This window comes from Camelus dromedarius, chromosome 23 (genome assembly GCF_036321535.1).
Source record: "Camelus dromedarius isolate mCamDro1 chromosome 23, mCamDro1.pat, whole genome shotgun sequence".
Taxonomy (NCBI): Eukaryota; Metazoa; Chordata; class Mammalia; order Artiodactyla; family Camelidae; genus Camelus; species Camelus dromedarius.
The window spans coordinates 834,266-847,138 of NC_087458.1; the positions used below are offsets into that span (position 1 = coordinate 834,266).

A 12,873-nucleotide genomic window follows, 5' to 3' on the forward strand; every position below is an offset into this window, starting at 1 on the left:
CAACTAGTACTTCAGGAACATTAGTGTTTGAATCAGAAATAGGACACACATGTCTTAACGTGGCTGGGGAGTTTGGAGACTGCATCACGTTGTATTTTCAGCAGATATTTGTGCTCAGGTATTTGCATCTTACAGACATAATTTGCATCTTCAAACTTAAGCAATTGAAGACATCATTGTATCATTTTCTTTCTGAGGAGAAAAAGATGCAGGGATGTGTGAAAAGGTGTGGGGAGGCGGATGGCCCCGGGGCTCTGGCGGTGCGGACGTGGGGGCTTTCCTGGTCACCACGCGCCTCTGCCCTGTCCTGCCTGTGGGGGCAGCCGGGGGACCAGCGGTGTCTCTTCCACGGCCGCTGTCCTCATCACCTCCAGCCTGGCCCTGTCCCCAGGGGGAGCTGAGAAGATGCCATGAGAGACCCTGGGCTGCTGTGACTAAAACGGTCACAGTTGAAAACGTTGCGCGTTCGCTTTTCAGAAATTAGAGCAGATCATAGCTGGTCTTCAGTGGTGATCATGGTCTGTGCTCGCGCGCGTTCAGATAAGCGTATGTTCTCTTTTCAAGCACCGTTCTCTTTCTTTTCTATGATTTGAGGGTTTTGCCTGGTTTTTCTGTTCAACTGTTAAATTCCCCTCCCTTCCTGAGCACAGAGAACGTGGCACTGGATGCGGGAGTCGCCCAAACGCTGATGATGTATTGATGCAGACTAATCACGCGTACTTCAAGCTTTCATTTCATTTTTATAATTTTGTTTGTTGTTTGTTTTGTTTTGTTTTGTTTGCTTTTACAGTGAGTGTTGAAAAGATAGACCTGAAGGGATTATCACACAAAAAAAATGAAAGAAATGTTGAATGTTCCTTTGAGGTAAGACACTAAGTTTTTTTTTCCCCTTTGCTCCTCTAAGGGATAGGAAAGAAACTTTTTCCACGAATAGATACTTTTGTTTATCTAAATAAAAAACGGGTCTTTTTGCAAAGCACTGTGCCAGTGCTGTGGGAGGTGGAAGTAGGGGCTTGTCAGGCGTCTGGCCTGCGGGACGGCAGCCTGCACGGGGGCCGGGGGGTGGCGGGGGGGGGGGCAGGCTCCAGCCAGCCTGGAGTCAACAGTCCAGTTCTGTCCCTGTTAGCTGTTTGGCCAAGGACAGGGCTGAACTTCTCTGTGCCCCACACCTCCACGCAGTTGAAGAGGGTGGGATTTGGGAGAGAATTAAATGAGACAGCCCATTCAAAGCACTCAGTATGGGGTCTGGACTCAGTAAATGCCTGCAGAGACGGGCTCTTCGGTACCCAGTGGACAGCAGGACTCCTTGGTCTGCGTGGGGAATATTCTCAAGACTGACACACTCAGCTGCTGGTGATTGGTCACCAAGGTCGGCCACAGTGGAGGATTGTCAAAATTGAGACACAAAATTGTGTTGGGGTTAGAGACCTATGATACAGTGGCCGAGAGGACAGACTACACAAGGAGGCGCCTGGGGCTGGGTGTGGCAGCTGTGCTCCGTCGCGCCCACAGGGGTCCCAGCTCCCTACACCTGCTGCTTTGACAGCCCCGGGAGGTGGCCCTTAGCCTCGTGGTCCAGGATGGCAGCTAGGGATCCAGTCCTCACATTTTCATTCCATGCAACATTCTAAGACACTGGACGAAGAGGAGGGTGAAAGGTTACTTTTATCTTTAAAGGAATATTCCTGAAAAACAGCCACTAGACATTTACGCTCATGTTTTATTGGTCAGAGTTAGTTTCATGGTCCCGCTTAGCTGTGGAAGAAGTATTCTGGCCGGCTGTGTCCCCAGAGTTGTTACTCACCCGTCACATTGTGCGAGGTCCTCCTTTGACCACTTGCATCATTGGGAACCAACTGATGAGGAAGATCTGCTTCCAGCATTGCTGGGGACTTTTCTCAGGAATGACGGTTTCTGGTTAGTATTTAGTGTGTGTGCTGCCTGCAGTTTACTAACTTTTCAGAGTGCAGCAGTGTCGGAGTCCTCTAAATACTTTCACTACTACAAGGATAAAATGTTTGTTTGATTTGGGAGGTGCTGCATTGTGCCAGTCAGTCGCTATGCCACAGATGTGACTTTTTAAAAGTACAGGAAAGACTTCCCTTCTGTCTCAGAGGTTTTTAAAGCTTGTGACTGGCGCCCAGGTATCAGCACCCGGAGAGTCTTGGAATCCCAGCAGCTTCCAGGCCTGGTAGAGGTCGGAGAGCCCAGCGAGTCCCTGAAGCCCTGGGTATGTTTTCTTCTCCCTCTGCAGGCTGCCTCTGGCTGTCAGGTGTCCCCTGCGGGGCCGAGGCAGGCGTGGTCCCCCTGCAGAGGGGCTGCCTGTTTGGGGACTGCTGAGCATCAGGCCCTCTAGGGCCGACACCCCACTCGCAGGCTGCCTGATCGTGCTGGGCTGGGATTCGCCCTGGTCCTCGGCCCCATCTCCTGGGGTAAGGGAGATGGGCTTGTCCAGCCTGAGCTGTGGAAGCTGCGCACAGGTGACTGCCGGGCAGCCTCTCTATAGAGAAATGAGCTCTGGCAGAGGAGACACATGGTCTCGCACGGCCTCTCCCCAGAGGAGGAGCTTGGGACCAGGATGGGAGGCAGCAGCCTGGCAGGGTGCGGACACCCTGGGTCTTCAGAAGAGAAACTAGATGATCCCAGAACGGGCCTGGAGCCTGCGGGCCAGTCACAGCGCTGAGGTAACGGTCACACGGGGCCAGTGTGCAGCACAGGACGTTTCTCACCCCCCACGTGGTTGAGCGGAATGAAGTGCCTTATTAGTAGTTAAGGAAGAAGCTTCGATTATCTGAAAAGCTTACTTTTCCTGATGTGGTAACTGATTTAAAAAATTCTTGTGTTTAGGAAAGTAATAATCCTTCACTAGCCAGCAGTGCAACTAGGTTTTCTTTTAGGGCACTAACTTGATCTGCCCTAAGGAGTTTATAGCCAAACTGCATTTGTTGGATGGTAATTTGAGGCACAAAAGAAAGATAATATCAGCATTAAAAAAAAATCTGTTTTCTTATTTCTAAAGCGCATTGTTCATTTGCACAGCTCGAACTGTGTGCTTGTTCTGTGCAGGTGAGTTGTACGCTCCTACTGGCAGACAGGTGGCTGCTTGTAGGGGACTGGTGCGCAGTACGCATGTACCTGGGTTCCGCACTCCTGTCACAGCAGAAAAATGAGCTGCCGTGTGGGTTGACAGCTCCTGGCGTTTACCCGCAGCCCCTGTAGCTTGCTGGGGCCAGAACTACGGTTCTGGAAAGAGGCAGAGCTGGTGGGCAGGCGTCTTCACACCTTTGTTGAGAATCACTTGACCGTAACCGTGTGGGTTACCTCTGGATGCTCACGTCCATTGTGACCTGTGGAGGTGTTTTGCCAGTGCCACACTGTTTTGAGCACTGTAGCTGTAGAGTAGACTTTAAGTTGGGGAGTATGAATCCTCTGAGGTTTGTTCTTCTTTATCAGTATTGTTCTGGCTCTCCTGGGCACCCTGCGTGTGGATTTCAGGACCAGCTGGTCTGTTCTGGCGCCAGCACCAGCAGCAGCTCAGGCACCTGCTGCCTGTTGCTCTGTGCTGGGGTGGCCCCTGGGGGCTCGGGGGCCAGCAGTGGTGACGGTGTTGTCCCTTGGGCCAGGCTTCATCTGCTTCAGGCTAAGAGCCCCGCATGCCGCACCATCCTGGTCAATTGATTATTGACAAAGGTACAAAGGCAGTTCAGTGAAGAAAGGACATTCTTTTCAACAGATGGTCCTGGAGCAGACAACCATATGAGAAGAATGAACCTTGATCAATCAAACCTCACCCCTTATATAGAAATTAACTCAAAATTGATCACAGACCTAAATGTAAAACCTAAAACTATAAAACTTCTAGAAGAAAGCATAGGAGAAAACTTTGTGACTTAAACAGAAAAATATTTCTTAGATAAAATACCAAAAACATGATCCATAAAAGATAAAATGAATGAATTAGACTTCATCAGAATTTAAAACTTGCTCTTTGAAAGGCACTGTGGATAAAATGAAAAGACAAGCCACAGAACTAGGAGCAAAATACTTGTAAAGTGCATGTCTGATAAAGGATTTGTATTCAGACTATTAAAAAGTACTCTCAGAACTCAGTGATGACAGTATAACCCAATGACAAGTAGGCTGCAGATTTGAACATTTTACCAAGGAGGATGTATGGATGGCAGGCAGCACATGTGAGCGGGTGTTCAGTGTCATTAGTCATTAAGAAAACACCGAATAAATCCACAGTGAGACAATTCTCTGTGCCTGTCAGAGTGGCTGAAATCAACAAGAAACCACTACACCAGCCGCTGGCAGACACGTGGTGGGACCGGGAGTCTCCCACACTGCCAGTGGGAGGGTGAAATGGTGCCACTACTTGGGAAAACAGTTTGGCAGGTTTTAAAAGCGTTAAACATGTCCCTAAAATGTGACTCCTCAGTTCTGCTCCTAGGTAAATGCCCAAAGGAAACCAAAGCATATGTTCACACAAAGATTTGTACATGAATGTTTGTAACAGCTTTGTTTGTAACACCCCAGATATTCGTTACCAAGAGAATCGATACGTAAACTGTGGTATCATGTCCATACAGTGGGGCGTTCAGAGTAAAGGGGAGTGAATTACTGATGGCTGAAACTCAGTAATTGTGCTGTGTGAAAAAAACCAGAACCCCAACCCCACAAAAACAGAGTTTATACTGTATGGGCTTATTTATATAAATTTTTTAAATGCAAACTAATCTTCAGTGACAGCAGATCAGCAGCTCCCTGGGAAAGGACAGGAGGAAACTTTGGGGGTGGTGTTATGTTCGTTATATTGATCAGTGAGCGTGATGGTTTGATGGATGTATACATGTCAGAACTGATTAGATTATATGCTTTAAATACGTGCATGTCGTTGTCAGTTGTAACTCAAAACGTTTTTTGTTTTTTTTTTGTGGAGAGTAGTAATTAGGTTTGTTTGTTTTTTTAATGGAGGTACTGGGGATTGAACCCAGGACCTTTTGTGCATGCTAAGCATGCTCTCTACCACTGAGCTATCCCTGCCCCCTAAAGCTTTTTTTTTTTAATTACTGAGAATTAAACCTTTATTTTTGTCTATAGAGCCCTAAATAACGAGGCTAAATAAATTGTCCTTTAGATAGGTTGTCTTTTAAACATGGAAATAAATAGCATTGTACTGTGACCAGAACAGCAAAGAACTGTGAGGAGTGTCTGCCCTGCCGCAGTGAGGTGTAGCAGTCTGTTGCTAATAGTAGGAAGACTCGAGAGATAGTCCTTTCCGACAGCTTTCACTAATTCAGGGAGAAGTCAGTGACCCCGCCCCCCGACCCCGTTTTCTCAGCCTTGTTTATCTCTAATTTTAATTTTTATAATATATCATTCTTTTCCAGGATACAAATGAAAGGTTACTATTTTACAGGAAGACATAAGTTTGAGTTTCCTGTTCTTTTTCATGGAGTTGGTTTTGTTTTTGCTGAAGTCTAATTGCTAGTTACTAGTTATTGAGGAAATCAAATCAGTATACAGGAAGCAGATGACAGAATCTTTTAAATTGTAAAATTAGTTTGTATCTATGTACATGTGAAATGTCCAAATTTTACCAGCTTTTCCAAAATTCACTGTTTAGTTATTCACTGTTGAATAACTAAGATTTAAAAAAAAAATACTTATGTAATGCTGTACACCAGAAGTTGACATGTTGTAACTGACTGTACTTCGATAAAGAAAGAGAATTCCAGACACACACACAAAACTTACTTAAAAAAAAAATATTTATTACACATGAAGGACAGGGAGGGGAAAAATATCGAGAGATTTACTGAGACCTTCGAAATGCCCAGTAGACTGGAGTGTTTACTGACTCTGAAAGAACTGTGGAGCAGCATCTAATAATGACTTTTAAAAACCCACCCTTTTTATGCTATTCTTCATCAAGAACCCAGACGTTACATTTTAGTGCTGTATCTTTTTTTTAAAAGTTTGCTTTTTCATCTCAAAACAATCTTAACTGCTCTGAGTATTTTAGCACTGTTAGCTAAGGATGAGTTTTGGCAACTATTTTTTAATTTGTTTTTGTTCTCATCCCCTCTGTGCGTGCAGAGAACCCGTTCATCCTGCATACGTCACCAGGAGCACGAGGCACTGCTCCTTTTGATACCCTCCCTCAGTGGTTGTGTGATAAGCAGCCTGACTGTGTGAAGACTGTAGGTACTGGGGCCAGATGGCCTGTGCTTAGTGCTTTTCCTTTCTGGTCCTTTGTTTTGCCTGCTGTTCCCTCTTCTTGTCTGGTTATTTGTTGCTTGGGGAAAAGTACCTGTAACACAACTTCAGTCCTGAAGTTGCCCTGATTGTTTTCGGCTGGTTTCCCCTTTGGAGCTGTGGCCCTGCTCCGACCTGGGCTCGACGGGCTTCAGCCTGGGGTGGCTCTCCTGTGGGGCTGCGGGGTCCCCCTCCTCGGGCCCCAGTCATCTGTTGTCTTGGGCTAGTATCTGCTCTAGTAGCTTCTTAGAAGGAGTACTGGGGAGGTACAGTTTCTGTGTCTGTGCCTGTTTGGAAATGACATGTGCCTAAGAGTACAGTTCTGGACGGGCGTCATGCTTCCTTAGGAGCTTGTCCTTTGGTTTTTGTTGTTTTTTTTTCCCTCTATTTTCTTTTCCTTTGTTTTGTTTGTTTGTTTGTTTGTTTTTTGATCTACCCTATGGAAGATTTTCTCATCTTCCATCTCTTGAACTAAATTTTTCACTTCTGTCCCATTTTCCATTATGAAGGACTCTTGTTCACTGACCATTCTTTTTTCATAGCATCCTGTTCTTGGCTATGCTTGCTTCTCTTAATTCAGAGACTATTAGTGATAGTTTTGAGGGTTTTTTTTTTTTTAAGTTTCCTTTTCTGCCCCTGGTCTTGTTCTATGTGACTGCTCGCCTGTCTTTGTGTTCTGCTTCAGAGCTCCTCAGCGGCCTGGTGGCGGGTCTGGTGGCACTGGGCCACCTGCTCACTTTCTGGGCGCAGCATGAGCGGTGGGCAGGAGCCTTGCCCGAGCTGTCTCCTGTGCGAGTGCAGGGAGCTCCGCTTCTTGTGCTCAGACAGTGGGTGCTGAGGACTGAGTTGGGAAGTGAGTCAGAGGAATCAGGCTAGCAGTGTGAAGAAATCCTGAGTGTGACTTACTGTTTTGTGTGTATTTTGCTTTCTTGTGCATGTTTGAGATAGGCTGAGACCTGTCTCAGTGAGCCTCAGCGGCTCTTTGAGGACGCACAGGTGAGGGAGAAATACCTGTCATCCTTTGGTTAGCAGTGCTTCTTCTTGGTGCAGAAGACAGTGGGGACGCGTGTGCTTGCTGCCGTCTTAGGCTTGATGGAACACGTGCCCCTGGCCCCTGGCGTGATGTGAGGCTGTTCTCCCATAGCCACGCCCTCCCGGGGCCTGTCCCCTCCCCTGGCACAGGCGGGTGGGTGAAATAAACCCGCAGCAGCTGTGGAGGGTAGTGGTGCTGAATTCAGCTTGGAAGTGGACCCCCGCTGTCCAGTCCTTGCTTTCTCTCTGCCCTTGGCCGAAGTGTTAGGTCCAAGTGTTAGGTTTGGAAGTGAAAGAAAACGTATCAGGAGTAGACAACCTGGAGTATTTGTACCTGTTTAAATACACAGCTGTCAGGGAAGCAGATTGACTGTTGCAGCGCAGAATGGTCTGTCCACACTGCACTCACTGTTTGGGTGTTGGATTTCGTTTTTAGCTGGGTGAGGATGCATTCATGCGATGTGAATGCAGCGCATTTTACTTTGGAAAACACACGATGTCAGCGGTGCTTCGAGTCATGCATCTAATGTTAGAGAGTTCTCACCTTTAATCACGGGTATTAACGGCGCTTTATGTGGGTAGCAGCTCACTCTCCCCCAAACTTCTTTTTAGTGTTATTATAAGATTTGATTACTTCAGACAGAAAAAGATGGTTTAGGTATTTTCGTTTTAGCGTAGGTAGAGCTTGGATGGCACAGCACGCTCATTCAAGGAACGCCAGCACTTGCCTTGGTGAATTCTGGGAGGCGCTGGGAATTCGGAGATGAAGAAGGGAGGTCCTTTTCCTTGCCTGGCTTGTATTTTACCGGAGCTTGATGAAACTGACACCTTAGTCATTGTTTCGTGGTGTGACAGCTACCAGAAGAGAAAGGGACTCTGTGAATTTCAGCAGACAGGAGAGTCGGCCAGCCCCTCGGGCCCAGAGAGACAGTCAGCAAACATGCTGTGCTGCTTCTCAGTAGGTGAAGGCGGGTGAAGGGGGCAGGAGAGTTATTTGATATCTCCAAGCTCTGTTTCCTCTAAATCAGTGCAAATATAATGCTTTCCTTTTGGTAATAAAGTACAGTGGTCATGTTGTTTCCTGACTTGAAATCCTCCAGTGGCTTCTTCTAGATTTTAGGCAAAAGATCCTCTTTCATAGTTTAACCGTCCTTGTTCTGGGCCCTGCCCCCCTCCCACCCCGTCCCCTGTCTGTCTCGCTCTCCTGAGTTCAGCTCGTGCCCTCCTCAGAGCAAGACAGCCCTGTGACAGGCCCCGTGCTCACTCCCTTCTCCCTCGTCCTGGTAGTGAACATTGTGGTAAGTGCTGGGAACCCTGAGGAGGAAGGGCCAGCATCCCAGGGAGCTTGCAGTCCCTTTGGGAAGACGGACTTTGTGAAGTCATGGAATAAAGCCACTCGCTGTCAGAGGTGCAGGCAAGGGAAAGCAGACATCCCGGGCTCTGCAGAAGCTCTTCCAGAGAGACCTCTCTGTGAGCCCCCCCAGATTCTTCCCTCGCCGCCTTGCGATGGAAGGTTTTTTCTGCTCTTCTGGTGCTGACCGCCCTGGCCTGTGGCTCCTGGTTCACCCCCACGGCACCCAAGTTCTGTCAGATGCCCGAGGGCAGGGCCCTTGCCCCACCTCACCGAGCGCCCCTAGCACCCAGCGTGTAGTGAGCACTTCCTGCGGGGAGAAGTGAGCTCGTTCCTGGCAAGTTCTTGATTCCGCACTCAGAGTCACGTAGACTGACCTCAGGAGAGGAGGTCTGCCTGAGATGAGGTGTCCTGGTTCACACACGCCTTTGAAATCATCAATGACTTTGTAGAACTTTGAGGAGGAAGCCTTAGACCCCATGCTTGAGTAAATCAGGGATATTTGAATAATTGCACAGAACAGTAAGTCAAGCTTTGGTGGACTTGAGCTCCATGAACAGTCTTTTGGTAGCAGGTCAAAGGTACATGAACAGTCCACTCACAGGGCACAGGAGGGCTTGTCACACTGCTGCACCTGTACCAGCCACGAACACCTGGACAGGGCTGTTGTGCATTAAGTATGTGGTGGTGTCTGTTTTTAAGGCTTGTTTGTTTATTTGTTTTTAAGGTCTTGTGGTCTGATTCTTCAGTAACATCAGTAACCAAATCTTCCTCTGAAGTGACGGAATTTATTTCAAAGGTAAGTTGATTTAAGGGCTCTTATCAAAATCTAAAGGGTCTCATTCCCCGCGGGTGGCAGTCCTGCAGAGGATCTTGCGTGGTTGCTTCCTTCAGCTCGAGAGGTGCCGGCAGTCCCCCCTTTCTGCCGTCCAGTCCAGGTCCACCCTGAGAGGCGTGCTGCACAAACGCCGGGTCCTGAGGGCCTCGCCCACGCTCCCTGTACAGGGGCGCGCCTGCCGGAGTGGGGTCGGGGACTTCACTGCTTCCACTTATATCTTTTATCTGTTTATATTGGATTTTCCTGTTCATTTTTATCTTTTTTTTTTTTTTAGTATTTTTTGTTGAAAATTGAAATACAGGCGATGTACATTCTGTTTGTTTTTAAATTGATTCAGCAAATACCATTTGAGAACAGGGTCCACTACTAACTAAGTACTCTTTTCCTCTGTCACACGGGTACACACCCATGTCCCCTGGCCTATCCTGTGCCGCAGCAGCGAGCCACTGTCGTGCCACAGCCATGCGTCCGAAAGTCACCTCCGTACATGGAATAACACATCTAAAACCTCTCCACAGTGTAGCTTGCATTTTGGTTATAACGTGAAGGATATCGTCCGGTAGGAGATCCAGTTGATGGCTCCAGTTTGAGAAGCCGAGGGGCATGTGAGGAGGCCCGTCCTCTAGGCTGGCAGGCATTGGAGAACTGCCCAGAGCGTTTCCAGGGTCACTGGTCCTCCCCGACTCCCTTCTTCCCCTGCACCACTGGGAGCGCCCCCTTTCCCCCCAGTGCCGACCCCCTCGTCCTGTAAAACAGCGGTGTCTCCAGACTAGCTGATGTTGGCGGGCCGGGTGTCGGCAGGGGCTGACGCTCACCTGGCTTCGGCTTCTCTGCCCTTCCCAGGTATCTTGTTTGCTGTGTTCCAGTAATGTTCAACACTTCTTGTCCATCGTCTCTTCAGGTACTTCTTCTGCCCCAGTCCCTGTCCTCACGGGCCTCAAGTGGCGTGCCTTGACCTTTGAGGCCGGCCACAGCTCGCGGCCGTTTGGGTGATTTCTCTCACTGCCCTGTCGTTGGGTTCACCTGTGTGCCCTCAGCTCTGCCCAGGGTGCTGACGGGCCTGTTGACTTTGCTGAAGTCTTCTTCTCTAGTACCGCAGCTTTTTGGGTTCTTGTTCTTTTGTTTTTCCTAGGTTTTCCATTTGATGTGACTTCTAATAAAGTTTCTGTCTCTCTGCTGAAATTTCCATTTGGTTCATGAATGTTGTTCTTTGTTTTATTTTGTTTTATTTTACTTTATTTGTTTTTACTAAATCCTTTATAGTTGTTTTCAAGTTCCTGTCTGATAGTTCCAACATCTGGGTCGTACCTGAGCCTGGTTCCGATGATCACCTTGACAGCAGGTTTTTTTTTTTTTTTTTTTGGTTTGTGATTTTTGACTGAATGTTAGATATGGTGTTTAGACACTGGACTAGAAGTGGGCCCGTTGCTGCATCCGTCAGAGCACTGCGGGATGAGCTCGACAGCAGCGGAGCTGGGCTTGGGTTTGCCGCTGCACCGCAGGCATCCGGTTCTCCCGGGAAAGGCCTGCTGCTGCCCTTAACCTCAAGTGAGGCCTGGAGGGGTCCCACTTCTCCTGTGGCACAGAGGGGTCTCCCTGCTCCGTTGACCGCTCCTTCCCCGGGGGAGGCTGCAGGGCTGGTGGTGGGTTTGTGGTGGGCGTGGGCAGGATTCTGCCCATTTCTGGTCCAGCCGTGGCTCCAGACACAGGGTCTTTGGGGGCTTTCTCAGTGTCCTTGCCCCTTCCTTCTCCAGCAGCGGCTGACCCTGTTTTGTCCTGGTGCGGGATCCCCAGCCCAGGAGGGCTTCCTGCCCCGTCCTGAGGGTCACAGGGGTTTCGCTTTTACCTTTCCCGAGAAGCAGGGCATCTCTGCCTGTAACCTGGTCCTAGGAAGATGTTCTCCTCTTCCCCCAGAGGCAGGAGAGGCCTCTGCCTCATCCCTGGAAACTTGGGGTTTTGTTGGGCTCTGGGAGCAGGAGCAATCTTGTCCCCCCTGTAGCGGCTTCAGGGCTTTGGGCTCAGATTGAGAGCAGGCTGCAGGGAAAGGCGTGGGGTTTCCCATCTGGCCCCCAGGGGCAGCCAGCCTGCACCTGGGCTGCCTGTGGTGGCGCTCAGCAGTCTCTGCTGGCAGGAGGGAGCTGGCATGAGGGCGCACCCCCGTGTCGGGGTCCCGGCTGACTGCTGTCTGACCCACACTCCGCCGACCTCTTCCTGCTCGTGAGGCAGCCACGTCTTCTAGTCTCTGCTGCGGCTGAGACGGAGCTTGGGTCCTGCCCCTCCTCGGGGGTGGTGGCCTTGCCTCTCCACTCGGGGATGGACTTAAGAGGAGGCACAGCTGTGTGGGGTGCCGGGCTGCTGCTGCTTTTCCAGTGGGGGTTTCGGGGACTGAACCCAGGCCTCATGCACGCTAAGCACGTGCTCTTACCCCTGAGCTCTGCCCCCGTCCCAGCTGCTGCTTGATGTCGCAGTGGGAGCGCGATGTTCTTCTGCGGCTTTGTGCGTCCCAAATGGACGCAGAACCCCACGTAGCTCGCAGAGCAGCCTGCTGAGTCACACCGGCGACGGCACCGTCTCGTAGCTGCCCACATTCCTCTCAGGGTGAGGAGGCCTGGCTCACGTAAGGTGGATTCTGATGTCCACGTGCCTTTTCATCTCTTTCAGTTATCTCAGCTGTATCCCGAAGAAAATCTGGAGAAGTTCATTCCTTGCTTAGCTGGCCCAGATTCGTTTTATGTAGAGCGAAACCACATGGATCTGGAAGCGGACCTGAGGTAATGCTCCTCACCCGCCCAGGTGACTGATGGCCGCCTGCGGGGCCGGGGCCAGGCGTGACTGCCGGTCATCTGAGGTGCTCCCTTGGTGACGCGTGGCTCTGGCTGGTTTGTGTCTCCTCTTTGCCTCTAGAGATTTTCATCAGTTGTGGAGAATTTGGAGGATCTTAAAGACCTGGCCATGATTTTGAGGATATAAGTAAAGGAATTTCAAAGTACATGCCACCATTTAATATAGTTTTGACAGACTTAATGAAATAAAATCTGATCACTGTTTCTGTCATACAGTTAGTTGAAAGGTGAGACTGTTCCAGGTTAAACCTAGGACCTAACTAAAAAGTCTCCCTGGCCAAGTATCTCTGGACCCTTGACTGTGTCCTGACACACTGGTTGTGTAAATGTGCAAGGAGGGGCAGGCCTGCCCCGGGGCCCGGACCCAGGACCCAGGACCCAGGACCCAGGACCCAGGACCCAGGACCCAGGACCGAGGACCGACGTCTGAGTGCAGCGTGGTGACTGACAGCGGTGATTATGCTGGCTCACGACAGCTCGTGGCCACGTCGTGGGCCCTGAGAACTCGGTTCACACAGGGCAGTACGGTGTAAAGGAGGACAGTTAGA

At 49.6% G+C, this 12,873-nt stretch overlaps 1 protein-coding gene across 1 annotated transcript in view; it reads left to right on the forward strand.

Moving 5' to 3' along the window:
• The window catches only part of ZCCHC14 (zinc finger CCHC-type containing 14), a 55,554-nt gene that overhangs the window by 31,104 nt on the left and 11,577 nt on the right, over nt 1-12,873 (forward strand). Inside the window, exons 3-5 of the mRNA XM_010998428.3 lie at nt 791-864; nt 9,372-9,443; nt 12,144-12,253. Coding sequence (XP_010996730.3) covers nt 791-864; nt 9,372-9,443; nt 12,144-12,253 — 256 coding nt within the window. The remainder of the gene's footprint in view (nt 1-790; nt 865-9,371; nt 9,444-12,143; nt 12,254-12,873) is intronic.